A 14497-nucleotide genomic window follows, 5' to 3' on the forward strand; every position below is an offset into this window, starting at 1 on the left:
TTCATATAAAAATATCAAAGCACATGCTCGTCAAGTTGAAATCATTTATCTGTTTAAGATTCTTTTTTTTTAGGATTTTTCTGCGAGTTGATGACGATTATTATCACTTATTTTAATTATCGCTATTATTGGTATTTTGGTGATTTTATAAGTTAAAGTATTTCTCAAAATGGAAAGCACACCCTTTGAACATTTTTCTTATCGTTGAAATTGATGTTTAAGGTCATGAAAATTATTATGGTCTCTGTTTTGAACTTGTCTATGATTTATTGAGCAAATGTTTTGCAATCGAGATTTGGTTACATATAGTATGATGTGAGTTTTGAGATACGGAGAAATACGGTTTTGAGAAATATGTTATTGGTTTGAAAATTATTTTGGTACTATTATACACTCCATTTGGATTTGAGTTTTTGATTGACCTATGTCTTATGATTTATAAAGTAGTGGATTTAAGAATTGAAATTTATTTCATGTATTTTGGCACTAGTTTTCATATGTTGTAAAGCATGGTTTAAAGTATGCGCTTTTGAAAGGAATTCAAATTAATATGTACGCGGTTTGGATTTGGATTTGAATTTGGATTTAGTTATGATGATAAGCCCAAGTGTGGGAATGAGAGCTGAAAAAATAGTTTCATATACAAGTTAGTTGATTAGGGAATATACAATAACTAGTTTCTTTTCTTTTATAAATGTATGTATTAAAAAAAAAAAAAACTTTCTGGCTCCTCCAGCAGCTACCACTCGACTGTATAAATCTGATAAGCCTTCATGTCTTGTGTGCTCTTGTTATGGGTTCTTCACAAAACTGTCAAATGCACTAAATTACTAAATTGAACCAATAGTTATAGTAAAGAAAAGAAGAAATTCTAATTTTGACTACATCTAAATAAGATATAATTTGATTCGAAGTATATTTTGCCTCGAAATTATTATAGTCTATAGTACATAGTCCAGTAAATTTAATAGAGTAAACTAGTCTCAAATACTGCTATGAATGATAGACTTACTTGAATAACTGTGTGATTAGTCATTTCCAGATAATGTCACCCAGAAATTTGAGAGCAGGAACACCTCTTATCTCAACATCAACAAGTGGTGCTTGGATCATTGATAGGCTGGAGAGTTCTGGATCACTCTGAATCATATCAAGAGCACGTGTTTGATCCTGAAAAAATTAGCTAGCAGTAAGATTTCACTCTTTAAAACTTAGGGCATATTCTTGTTTGATACATGTTTATCTATAAGTTGTCTCATCTATAGTCACATTGTCTTATTAATTGAACTACAATATAGTTCACCACTCAACTCAAGCATGTGGAAAAATAGAATAGCACCTTTCTTTTCATTGCACAAAACTTGCAATCAGATGCAGATGGTGGAAGAAGTTGATTGACAATGAGTCTCTTCACAGGAACACTTTCTTTCTTCAATGAGGCACTCAATCTGGATGACTCATTAACTGCCATCACCTAGGGGAATAAAGACATATTTAAATGATTACTTAGCCTCTTCCCAACACAATGAATATGAAGTTTAAGAACTAAATAATGAAGTTAAATATCATTCAGTTGGTAAACTACAAAAATGGAAAAGCCTTTTCTCACTAGGTGAAATTGGCTACATAAAACGAACAATGACATCGTGTTCAGTGAAAAACCACCCATTTGGATTTATACCAGGAATCTGAAGTCCTTAAATCAGTCTTGGCAGTGATGGTGACGCTAAACTAAAATAAAGTCAGTTTATCATCATATGCATCAGCTATTCAATTATTACTTCTAGGTCATACCGTGGGGATTGTAACAATAACAAATTCTGTCGAATCAGTGTCACGAAAAAGCTCGCGCACTTTTATCATCCTCTCCCTAAGCTTCTCCAATTTGTCAGTCTGTACCATCAAGATGTGACAAATGTTAAGCACGTTAAGATGAAACTAAATGCAACAGTCCCGACAATATGAATCTTACAGCATCTTGACGAGGATTTTCTTGCCCAAACACAGATTTAATTGCAGAGGTAGCAGAAGCTATCTTTTGTCTTAGCTGCAGCAGAATAATTGGTATCAACAGCTATACAGGATCACTCAAAGAATGGAAGTATGGAACTCAACTCAGAAATAAAAAAAGTATTAGAGGGTAGGGAAAGAGAATCTGAATCACTCTTTTATATTGTCCTTATTGTTCACTTAGTAGAAGATTAAATTTGTTTGAAGCATTGCAAGAACATAAATTTTGAATCAATTGAATTAAGGAATATGGATGTGTGCGTGGTTTTCATTAATTAAAATTAGCAATCTTACCTTTAGTATCTTCCCGATGGATGCATCCAAGAAATCAGGCAAGGACAATAAACGTAATGTATGACCCTGTTCAGGAAAATGGGTAAATTCTATCAGATAATGTTCAAAAACAAAGATGTGAAATATTTAACTGCTGGCATTATACTCACAGTAGGTGCCGTATCAAATACAATTCGAGTGAACATATTATATTCCTGTGATTCAAGAAATTGTATAACCTGGCAAGAAGATTTTAACAGTTAGTAGAGCGAAAACGGATTTTATTGCACAAATAAGTAAATCACCATAAAGCATAAAAAATGCATGCCTTGGAAATCGCAATAGCTTCATCCAGTCCAGGAGGAGGTGTATCCAGTAACTCTCCCAGTTTTAGCTCTCCTAACTTTTGCAGTCAAAGAATGAAACAACAAGTCTTAGAGAAGGAAGCTTGTAATGAAGCAGAATCAGTTATCTTCTGGTAGTTTCTAGTTATAATATTAATCTTGCTTCACGAGATCTCACAAAATTTAAATAGCTTAAGGTGTGCTGCTGGTGGTAAATATGATAATTAATTTATTCGAAAAGCGTATTATATGTTAGCTTTAACATGAATTTATGGAATAGAAAACAAAATCGTTGATGTGACTGTTCAAGAACAATATATTCATGAAGCATTCTTTCAATCCAGCAGCGGAGTTTGTTCAATACTATTACTCATTCTAAAAGAAGTATTGAACACATATGTTAAATCAAAGTCAATCCAAACACAGATGTTATCCTAACTATATTGATTCTGCAAAACGTGTGTGCTCCCCTTTTATGCTACAGAGCTGCACTCTAAATCAATTCTTCAAAATTAATATCTAAGAAGTTATATTTCAAAGATGTCTATGCAACCTATCATTTGTGAATGATATGTATGTATGTGCCTGCCTATATGATGGCAAGTTGCTTACATATAAAAGAACTATAATTCTGAAAGAAAACTTATAATTTTAAAGGACTCGTCGTCAACCTTGAAAATTCACAGCATAAAATATACCCTTGGATGAAATACATAACCATACATCTCAATAAGCTTTACCTGGTCTACTATCATTCCAAGACCCATGCCATCCATGAAATCTTTGACTCCAGTACTTCCACCATTTTGTTTAGCTACATCTCGAAAATCTTCCCTAGCCTTCTCAGGGTTTATCTGTTATTTTATAAAAACATAAGCAGTGTAACCTTAAATGGTACACATATAGTTTACAAAAATAACAATCATATCATTAAGAATAACATTGATCTATTATACATAAATGCCAGCTTACTTCAAGAGCGAAAAGTGGATAATCAGGTCCATCCACCTGTACCAATGCTCCCCCTGTCAAATCCTATTGTAAAGTAGGGAAAACTTATGTTATGCAGAGCACACATACAACCAGAATTTGAATCACCTAGTTCATAAGTAAAATCAAAACTAGAAATCATGTAATTAACCTGAGCAAAAGAATCGCTCAAAGAATGTGCAGGATCAGTGGAAACCACGAGAGTCGGGTGTCCATTATTTGCAAATTTAACAGCAAGTGAAGCAGCACAACTTGTCTTCCCTACCCCTCCTTTCCCACCTAGCATGTAATACTTCCTCTCAGTCCCAGCAACCATGTCGTCAAACACTGATATAGATTCTGTAGGAGCAGCTACTGATTTCACTGACAACAAAAAAACGGTAATAATCATAAAAATATATTGACAAATTCTTAACAGAGATATCAATCAACTCAAATGACCAAAGCATAGCACTTTCTGACAATCCTACCTCAAAGAAAACCCTAACACATCACGAAATGTCAAATTTAAAGCAAAGCTACAACGATAGCTAAAGTGCCCATTAGCTTATGTAGCATTGACACTTCAAATTGAAGGTGTATCGGTGTCGGACACCAATACAACACCCAAACAGTGGTTACATTAAATTACAGTTAATATTCTCAATTTATTAATGATGTCGGCGTGTCAGTGCTTCATAGCCATCATCAATCATCCATATGAGATAGAATTAAACCATCACCCAAATTAAGCTCCAAATTAAACAAATTATCCAAAATCATAACAAACCTACCCATTTAATAAAAAAATAAAATAAAAAAAAGTAAGGAAATGAGATTCCAGCACAAAATATGATAAGAAAAATCAGAAACAATAACCCCTCATCTCTTTGTTTTACTGATTATCCCATTTGATATCTCTTTCTTTACCCATTTTCAATAACTAAATGAATTAAAGAAAAAACATTTACCGAGCTAGTCCAATATTCAATCTAATAATAAGAAAGCAACATCAGGTAGTGACAATTCATTGATTGAAGCAATAAAAACACATGAACATTGAATTGAAAGAAAGAGAAAACCTTGAAAAGACTTGGTGGGTGGTTTAGTGGAAAAGCGTAAAGAAACAAAGGAGGAAGCTTTGTGGAAAGGAAAGAGAGGAGATGGGGTGGGAGAGAAGGAGAGAGCACCCTTGATAGCCATTGAATTTGTTATGCGGAGAGAAGAAGCAGAAGAAGAGTGGCACGCCATATTCATCTTCAATCCTTTCTTTCTTTCTTTCTTTCTTTCGTTTTTAGTTTACTCTGTTATGATTCAAATACGTCCACGGCAAATAAATAAAGAAAAACACAAAATAAAGATAGACTTGAACAAATACCAAAAACTAAGATTTCCCATTAATATTTTAAAAATAACATTATCAAAATGAAGAAATTGATTTAAAATAGTTTTATATTATCATAAGTACACGGTAAAATATAACATTGGCTAACAAAAAGTAAAATTGTTGTTGACACGTTTCATAAGGCTGAGGCACACAAGTAAAACACGATTTTACATCCTCGACAGTTAACTGTCGAGAACTGTCGAGGAATTCAAAAATCGGCTGCAGCTGTCGAAAATTTGTTATAAGTACAGAACAGACATTTGGAGTTTCCAAAACTCCATTGTTATGTTTTTTATTCTCCTAGGTGCGATTTTGAGCAATTTGAAGTCATTCAAAGTCAATTTCAATCACAAAAACAAGTAAGTTTTTTGAATCTTATTGCATTGTTGTTTTGTGGTCGAATTGTTTGTTTATAGGTTCGATTATATAGGTTTTATTGATTTTATGATTTTATGATATGTTAGGATAGTTTAGGTTAGAATTGTTAAATAACTTTTATTGAATTGTTAAGTTTAGGTTTTGATGAATCGTTGTAGAATTGTTAGAATTGTTTAGGTTTAGGTGTAAGTTTTGATGATAGTTTAGGTTTAGGTTTAGTTTTTGATTTTACGATTTTATGGCATTGTTATTTAGTTTAGGTTTTGATCGTCATTTTTTTTTAATGTAGATATGTGTAATAATCAGAATCAGGGTAATGTTCAGGGTGATGAGTAGAACAAAGAAAAATTGCCTATGACATGGCACGGAATTGTTTGTGATGGTTCCGAAAAAAAAAAAAAGAGTTCGAAGGTGCCGGCGTACAATCAGTCGAGGTTGAGGAGGAGCGGGAGGACATGCTATTTTGGTCCTCAACCAAAACAAGGTGCCTCAGGGACTGTAGAGGGCAACCCGATTGACTTGTGTGACGAGGAAGAATGAATGTAATGACTTTTAATGCCTAATTATTTTGGATTTTTTTATGTTCTATTTTTGTGTCGCGCACATTTTGTTTGACATTATGGTACTTAGAATAAAATCGCATTTGGAATAATATCGATTAAAGTCGCGTTTTGAATAATTGTGTATTTGAATAAAAACTAATTAAATCTAACGTGAATTCAACTAATTAAAATTGCGAAATGAATAAATAAATTCGAAAAGTGAATAAATAAGATAATTATTGTTCCATTTAAAACAATATGTATTATGCATATTCAACTATATATGTTATCACATTACATTACATTATACCTTTCAACTGCAACAATTATCTTACCCTTGAATGGGGCAAATTCATACTTGCTAAATAGCAGGACTCTAGCATGCGATGAGCATTTTAAATGATGGTATTCAAGTGTCAAAAGAATGAGGTGCATTCCTTTGACACTTGAATATCATCATTCAAAATGCTCATCGAATGCTGGTTTCCTGCCGTTTAACAAGTTTGAATTACCCCACTCAAAGGAAGACAATTGTTGCAGTTGGACGTTTGTACCTCTCAACTACAACAATTGTGTTACCTTTGAATTGGGTAAATTCAAACTTGCCAAACAATATGACTCAAACATTTCGTCCGGCATTCATGTTTTCCTTTGAAAAGAATAAATTTTTGTTAGGCTTGCTTTAGATGATGGTATTCAAGTGCCAACGAAATGAGGTTCATTCCTTGACACTTAATACCTTCATCTAAACCAGCCTAACAAGAATTTAATCTTTTCAAATGAAAAACATGAATGTCGAGCGAAATGTTTGAGTCTTGGCCGTTTGGCAAGTTTGAATTACCCCATTTCAGAGGTAAGACAATTGTTGTAGTTGGAATGCACCTTACCTTAAGTAATGACGATCTTCTGGCGGAATCAAGTTGTTGATGATATCTTCAGTTGATCTCAGCAACGTTACCCGCATATCGATCCACTGGAACATGTTGTGCTCCCAAAACATGCTCTTCACGTTTTCGTCGTTCTTTAACTCCACCCAAGTGAATGATACTCTCCCCTCGTCGAGCATTGGACGTTTATACCGAACGTGTTCCACCCTCCTTGTGTCTCTGAGGTTGACTCCTTGGTTGAGTTCAGTCAGTTCATCCTTGAGACCTCTTAACATTACACCAAGGCATCGAACCTTCAACCTCTGAGGTTCTCCGCCGTTGAATTGTGCATGAATTTTGATCCACCCGACCCTTGTTTCAAATCTACGCAATAAGAAATTAAAAATAATCAATGAAAAACTCATTCAAACATTTCATCAAGCACTAAATGTGCAAATTATACATAGACTCTAAAAATCATAAAAATAATCCTAAAATTATAAATCATATACTCTTGCTAAAATAAAAAAATTAATCATATACTCTAACATAAATCATTTAACTTATGTTTAACATAAATTTTTTTGTTATAACGTAAAATATAACAAAATTATTCAACTTATATTTACTTTTAAAATAAATCATATACTCTTACTAAAATAAAAAAATAAATATAAAACACCAAATTAAAATATAACTCTAAAATTTTAAACTATAACATAAACATCATACAAACATTTTAACTAAATTAAGCAACTAACATTTACTCTAAAAATGAATTATACTATGTAAATCTACTCAAAAACTAAAATAAAATAAATCTACTCAAAAACTAAAAAATAAAAACATTTATAACAACTAAAATGTAAGTTAAAAGCATTATAATTACTTATTTGTAGTTTTGTTGAATTTGGTTGGGTTTTTTTAGAGAGATTTGGAAAAAGAAAATGGAAGATGAGATGAATAATGGATGAGAGAGCTTCTGCCAGATTTGTAGCAGAAGATCCTCGGCAGTTAACTACCGAGGAAAACCTCGACAGTTAACTGCAGCCGGTTTCTTCAAAATTCGACAGTTAACTGTCGAGGGGTATTTAGGTAAATTGCTGGTGTTTCTCAGTCTTTGCATATGTGTCAACAACAATTTTCTACAAATAGGGAGGCTTCATCCCAAGATTTTATTTCATCAATGTTAACATTTTCCTCTAAAAATATAAAAATAAAAATCAATCTTAACAATTCATTGTGTCAAGAGTGGTGCTATTTTGTACAGATCATTTTGGCAAGAAATGCAAGAATTCCCCTATGAAAAATAACAAAGTCAAAATAAAAGGCAGAAGCGGAATACATGGAGCAAGTGGAATAACAAAAATGAGCAAGCAAAACCTTCTCTATTCTTTGCTTTCGTGGGTTTGTGATTCGTAAAAACAATCATTATCCATATTAGAAAATAATGACGACGGCAGACCCAACAGGATTATTATGCACCCCCAAACGGTGATTCTACATTACACAAGTTCAATTCAATTGTAAACTTATTCATAAACTCTGCAATATTTTCATTTTCAAACGCCTTCACTTTTTTCCTTTCTTCCTCCACTTTATCTGTTTGAGTTTACTGTCATTTATTTAAATTGATGTAATACAAAATTTGCTTTTGATTGTTGTTTTTCCAGGATTTAGCTCCTTCAAGATGGTCTATTCGTATATCAGCGGGGTTAAGATTCTTGTTTTGCATCGATTCCTTATGGTCAGATTTCAGATAACATTGGGAGCTCAATACACTAAACTTCCATGATGGTAGAATCTGATCTGGGATCAGCATTCTCCCTTGTGCCAAAGAGCATCTACACAATGGGAATATGATATAATGATTCAAAAAACAATCCCATAATACCAGGGCAGACATGATAAACAATATAAGTTCTTATCAAGAGCATTCCTTCCACCAGCCTATATAATTAAATGACAATGACAAATATTTCAGGATGCACCAAAACAATTAAAGATAGGAAAATGTTAACTTTAGGAAAATGGTAACTTTTTATTGAAGTTTGTATAATCAGTGCATTGAAAATTGAAAACCTTAACATTTTAAAAGAATAATTACTTAATTTAGCATGCTTAAAGAGTGCCCCGGAGGCACTTGTTAACAAAACCTTAAAGATATAAGATAACATCACACTGAATGACACTTTTTAATATCGGAATAATCAAGAGACAGTAATAAAAATACGAGTTTACAAACACCAACAATTGTTTCCTCAAAAACAAATAGCAAAAATTATTACATCCCCTTACCCTTCCAATATCTCAGTGCTACCCTAATGCAACTTATATATTTGGTGAAATTGTACCCTTCGAAGATTGTTTTCCAGTTATATCTTCAAATGTCGCATTCAGTGTATCAATTGACCCTCTTTTAACTTTTTCTCCATGAGCAGCCAGGAAGTCCTCAACAGTTCCTTTTTCACCAAACCATCCACGGTGATCTGCAATCAAGTGAAGATTATTACATCCCCCGCACCTTGCTATTACAACTCCTTTCTCATAAGATTCGCGACAAAACGTCTTTACCGACCTTGTTTCACAGACCTTGCAGGTGAAAACCATAGCAAGATCATGTCTTGAGGATACTTTCACACTAAAACCAGCAGAACCCTTGATGGCAGAGTCCTCGGTAATGCTCATGGATGTAGGGACGTTATTCACACCAGACTTCAAGGTGTCAGCTTCACTGATTTTTACATCTTCACAGATATTTTGATTTAGATTTGTCTGTGTCGAGACCCCCCTTTTGAGAATTCCACGTCCGTTTAATATTGCATTGATAGAAGAATGCCCAGAGGATGCTGCCCATAAACACAAGGGAATATTAATGAGAAAGACTTACACATGGGAGTGCTAGCACAAAACCATCTACTTTTATGCATAAGCGCAAGCTCTTACATGAATGAATAAATAGAAAGGCATCAGATTATTTTGAGCAGTTTCAACTTAAGTTAATAACAATACCTACTTTCTCCACTATTATTCTGAAGAAAACACTGTTTGTTTCACGATTTAGGAGAAGCAATAATATAATATAACCGCTTCACATAAGTTTGCTTTGCTTTTGAGGATAATTTTGAACCAGATCAGTTAATGAACCAGATCAGTTAATGAATTCAAGGTTTAGAATCAAACAATGTGATAGGCGGACAATCGTAAAGGTGCAAGTAAGAAGGCAAATTAGGTTAAGGGCTGATAACAAATCGTATATGTCGTAAGCATGTTAGAGTTAGCAGGCGAACATCGCCTTGTTCTATTCATTCATTCATCTATTAACAAGGCCAAAGTCATCATCTCCTTTAACAATTTTGGCCTTGAACTCTTACTTCAGCCAAATTTCCTCTTAACCAGTTGAACTTATGGCAATATTGAACCATTTTTGTGCAGTGTCACATACTCAAGTAAAAAATATAACAAATAATGAAATGAGGAATCAAATTGAAATATAAAGACTAGTTACAAATTCATACTTGCACTGTAACATTGCTACATAAGCTTTATCCTTAGGTGGGTTCGACAAGTAACTTACTTTCTGATTAAGCAGTTGACCAGTTGACCAGCTGATTAGTTGCTGTTTACTACTTAGGTTCAGTTTGGATTGCCTTATTTGAGCTTATCTACTAGCATAAATTTTGTGAGGCTGTTTGAGAAAATTTATAAAAACAACTTATGACAGTTTTCATAAGCTTTTTTCAACTTCTTTTCAATTATAAGTGCTCATGCTATAAGCTACAAATATAAAAGCAGCCCTTAATTGTTTCAATTGACTTATGATTATTAGCAAAGCAGATTGCTAAGTAAAAGAATATTATTGTGAATAATGAAACCCTAAAATTGGAGAAATAAGAGGAAAAGGTAGAAAGTAACGAAGATGAATTGGATACCTTGAAAGATGGGGTGGCGATCATGATGGAATGATTGGGTTGAAATGAATCGCCTCTGCAAAAACCTCGCCAACGCCGACATGGCTATTCTAAGTACTCTTCACTCAATCTTTCTGGGATTTTGGGTTTATTTATAAATTCAGGTTCTGGAGGTTTCTTATTCAACACCCAACTCCAGCTTTCGTATTCGATACCCAACTATTCCAAATACCCCCAAAAATCTCCATATATCTTTATTTTACGCACCACATTTTTCAAAAATTAATAAATATCTAAGAATTCCATATTTTGGATATTTTTATTTTTATAGTTTAATTTAATTAATTAATTGTCACGGTAAAAAAGTTTTGCTATCTCCTAAAAAAAATTAAATAAAGGTTATGTATTTATATCTTTTCAACAATTTTCTCTTTCTCAAACCCATTTTCAAAACAATTTGTTTAAAGATGATTAATGGATGTACATCTCATTTTAAAAGTTCTTTTTTATAACTATTTTGTACATCTCTTTTGAGTCTTTAGAACACGAGCCGATTTTAATAAATATTGGTGGCGGCTACATTATTTTTTCAAGCAACCTCGAATTTTTAGGTCGTTTCAAGACTTGTTATTGATTTGATATTAACACTTTTATATTTTAAATAGAGAGAATTTGTTAATATTTAATTTATTTAAGTCTTTAGTAAGAATTCTGCCAGAAAGAATGGGTAATGTGACATCTCAAATTAAGCAAAATGGATCATCTCCTACCTTTTTCTCTCCTTGCTCTCTATCTCTCTCTTAATCATACTCTTTAAGTTAGCCTGTATTTTTAACACACTTAATTCGACACAAAAAAAAAAATATTATGTCAAGTTAGAATTGGTATTTGGTTACATTCCAGATGGTTGTTGGTTCGACAGATTTGAGGGCACTTGACATATTTGGGATTATGGAGTCATTAGCTTTGAGTACAGAAGAATCATTTGCAGAAGGATAAGATCAAATAACTAGCTTCGAAGACACGTGGAAGATTATCAGAAATCTCTGAGAGACATGGCATGACACGCGTCGAACGCACGGTTTATGACTGTTATGTTCAGTTACTTTTTACTAGTATATATAGTAGTTTCTGTTTAGGAAAAAGAGGTCATGAATTATTTCCAAAAATCCTTAAACACCCAAAGTATCCGCATCAAAGAGTGAAACGAGTCATGGAAGATAAATGTATGATTATGTATACCATGTTATTCGTTTAATCAAATACTTTTCTTTTCAAAATTGTTTTGTATTTACTTTCAGTTTGCCTTTACTTTTAAACAAACATTATATTTCGATTTAGTCGAAATAGTTTCCTGGACTTATATTTTTCTATCAAATTTATGAACATTTAAACATTTATAAGAAATATTGCATAAATATGTCCTAGATTTACTAGTTTGATCATGCAAGTAACAAATTTTAAAACTAATGATTGTTTACCAAAAACACCTGTAAACAATATGTTATTTAGAGACATATTAGAAAATCGAATTAACCGTCACCGTGAATTTAACTCAGTTGATAAAAACATAATATAATACATGCAAGAGTTAGAGTTCGAACCTATACATCACTTTTATTCACAACTACTAAACTACTTGAGAAAAAAAATAAAAAAAATAAACCAGGCTTATCAAGTTTAAATCCCAAAGGTCCACCTTCAAATATTTTTTAAATCAAAATAACTTGGTTTATATAATGTCTTGTATCGTCAGAGGGATTAATATACCAATTGGGACATTCCATTAAACTTTGTTATGTAAACTAAAAGAGAAATGATATTTGTACAATCACATTTTAACAACTTTTGAAATAATTTTCTCTCTCTCATATTTACATGTGTTTTTATTCTCTCTCTTCTTCTTTCTCTCTATTCTTTTTAACCAATAAAAAAATAGCAAAAGTAATTATCACAAAAGTTGTATAAAATTGATTGTACAAATATTACTCCTCAAAATAAAAATGCTTACAAAATTTTCTTGTATGCAATTTTCTTCTATATTATTGACATTTATCAAAATGTACAAAATCTTACACATTTTATAATAAAAACAAGTACACGATCGGTTAATCTATCATTGTAAAAACTAAAAAAAAAAGATGGTAGATTACCTAACAAAAAAGTATAGAATAAACAAAATAAAAAACTAGGGTCACCGAGGAGCCAACGAAACCGAAAAATCAATGTTAGTTCCCAATTTCTCCTCCCACTCTTTCGACTCCAAATACAACTTGGACACTTCCATCGAAACCCGACCCATATCCGGTCTCTCATTCGGATCATCCCCAACACACTCCAACCCGACCCGAATCATTTTCTCAGCCACATCCATCGGAAACGAATCCTTCAACCTCCGATCAACCCATTTTCTTACACCACCGTGCTCCTTCCACGCTTCCTTCGCCGTCTCCACTACACTCACCCTCTTATACCCGCCTTCGTTTCCCTCCAATTCAAATCTCACCGCTTCTTCCCCGCTCAGAATCTCCAAAACCACCACGCCAAATGCGTAAACATCCGTCTTCTGCGTCGCCACGCCAGTAACAAGAAACTCCGGCGCCATATACCCTCTCGTTCCCTCAAATCTCACTCCCTTGCTACCGGACTTCTTCAACTTCCTCCCGGAGTCCGATCCGGCAGTATCATCGACAGACTCGCCACAAAGCTCCGACGTACCGAAGTGACAAATCTTCACACCAAAATTCTCCTCCGCAACGATGATGCTAGAGCTTTTGATATGATTATGAACAAAACCAGAACCAGAACCAGCAAAATTATGAACGTAATCAAGACCGTGAGCAAGATCGGAAGCAATCAGCATCCTCGAAGTCCACGTATTAAGATCGGTGAAGCTAGGATTCCGACGATTACGAAGACAATCAGAAAGATTAGCACCGGGAACAAAGTCATAAACAAGATAAATGTAGCTCCCGGAGACAGAAGCTCCGAGAAGTTTGACGAGACTACTATGGTGACTCCGGCAGATAAGAGCAAGTCGATCACGAAGCTCAGGGAGGTGAATTTGGCGACGGAATTTCCGTTGAAAAACAACGACGTCGCGGTTGTGAAGAGAACAGCGGAAGGAGTTGGAGGAGAGACGGTTGGCAGAGAAGTTATTGGTGGCGGATGAGATATCGGAGAAAGGGTAGATGTGAGGGTTTTCAGGGAGAGCATGTTTGAGGCTTGAGAGAGAAGAGTGAGTTGAAATGGAAGAAGATGATGAAGAGGTTTTGGACCATTGTTTTTGCTTTGAGTTGTTGTATATGTAACTTCTTGATTCTGTGATTGGAACTTCGCTGGTTGAAGATGATGGGAGATTTGAGGATGAAGATGTTGTTGAGGTCCGTTGTGGGTGAGGGTTGTTTCTGGTTGTGGGTTGCACCACGGTGGTGCTCTTTTTCGATTTGCACATCGAACTAACAGTAGTTTCTGACTCATTTAAATGGGTATTTCTTGTTTTTTTTACAAGAAACTTCATAATATTATTATTATTATGGGAACAACAAAAAAAAGCATGTTTGGTCTTATTCTTCTTCTTCAGTTGCGTCTTGGTCGGGAAATAGATATTTGAATAAACTATCAACTTCATCATATTTCTAAACCACTTTTGTATTAGTTTCCGATTTTATTAAATATTTAAACTAATCCGTGTCTTTAACAAACATTTCTCAGTTAAATCTCTATTTTAATGTTTTTATCAAAGGACCTAATTAAACGAGTCCGAGACTATTTTGAGAGTACTTTCAGATGCAAAGATTAATATAGTTTACTTTAG

General features: G+C 33.6%; 3 protein-coding genes across 3 annotated transcripts; all 3 read right to left on the minus strand.

The window, feature by feature from the left end:
* Nucleotides 1–610: 610 nt before the first annotated feature.
* LOC11410513 (ATPase GET3B) lies at nt 611–4935 on the minus strand. Its single transcript, XM_003591819.4, has 12 exons — nt 4679–4935; nt 3769–3980; nt 3600–3662; nt 3368–3481; nt 2612–2686; nt 2454–2522; nt 2305–2370; nt 1973–2047; nt 1795–1893; nt 1340–1474; nt 1013–1170; nt 611–810 (listed from the first exon to the last, which is right to left on the minus strand). The coding sequence occupies exons 1-11, from the start codon at nt 4851–4853 to the stop codon at nt 1033–1035; spliced, it is 1221 nt and encodes a 406-aa protein (XP_003591867.2). The 5' UTR covers nt 4854–4935; the 3' UTR covers nt 611–810; nt 1013–1032.
* Nucleotides 4936–8935: 4000 nt separating this feature from the next.
* LOC11419418 (uncharacterized protein C24H6.02c) lies at nt 8936–10903 on the minus strand. The gene is made up of 2 exons (XM_003591823.4): nt 10702–10903; nt 8936–9618 (listed from the first exon to the last, which is right to left on the minus strand). Exons 1-2 carry the CDS (start codon nt 10781–10783, stop codon nt 9101–9103), a joined length of 600 nt encoding a protein of 199 aa, XP_003591871.1. The 5' UTR covers nt 10784–10903; the 3' UTR covers nt 8936–9100.
* A 1799-nt stretch (nt 10904–12702) lies between these two features.
* Nucleotides 12703–14277, minus strand: LOC11414164 (protein LYK5). Its single transcript, XM_003591824.4, has one exon. The coding sequence runs from the start codon at nt 14198–14200 to the stop codon at nt 12875–12877; it is 1326 nt and encodes a 441-aa protein (XP_003591872.1). The 5' UTR covers nt 14201–14277; the 3' UTR covers nt 12703–12874.
* Between the last annotated feature and the right edge of the window lie 220 nt (nt 14278–14497).

Source organism: Medicago truncatula, chromosome 1, assembly GCF_003473485.1.
Source record: "Medicago truncatula cultivar Jemalong A17 chromosome 1, MtrunA17r5.0-ANR, whole genome shotgun sequence".
NCBI classification, from domain to species: Eukaryota; Viridiplantae; Streptophyta; class Magnoliopsida; order Fabales; family Fabaceae; genus Medicago; species Medicago truncatula.

What these genes read in the sequence shown, in the direction of transcription:
- LOC11410513 (XM_003591819.4), bottom strand. Translation starts at nt 4,853, where the DNA reads ATGAATATGGCGTGCCACTCTTCTTCTGCTTCTTCTCTCCGCATAACA. An exon ending in AAGCTATTGCGATTTCCAAG is followed by an intron (nt 2,523 to 2,611) that starts GCATGCATTTTT and finishes TCTTCTTGCCAG; the next exon opens with GTTATACAATTTCTTGAATC. An exon ending in TTATTGTTACAATCCCCACG is followed by an intron (nt 1,475 to 1,794) that starts GTATGACCTAGA and finishes TTATTCCCCTAG; the next exon opens with GTGATGGCAGTTAATGAGTC.
- LOC11419418 (XM_003591823.4), bottom strand. Translation starts at nt 10,783, where the DNA reads ATGTCGGCGTTGGCGAGGTTTTTGCAGAGGCGATTCATTTCAACCCAA. An exon ending in TCGCCACCCCATCTTTCAAG is followed by an intron (nt 9,619 to 10,701) that starts GTATCCAATTCA and finishes GTTTATGGGCAG; the next exon opens with CATCCTCTGGGCATTCTTCT.
- LOC11414164 (XM_003591824.4), bottom strand. Translation starts at nt 14,200, where the DNA reads ATGAAGTTTCTTGTAAAAAAAACAAGAAATACCCATTTAAATGAGTCA.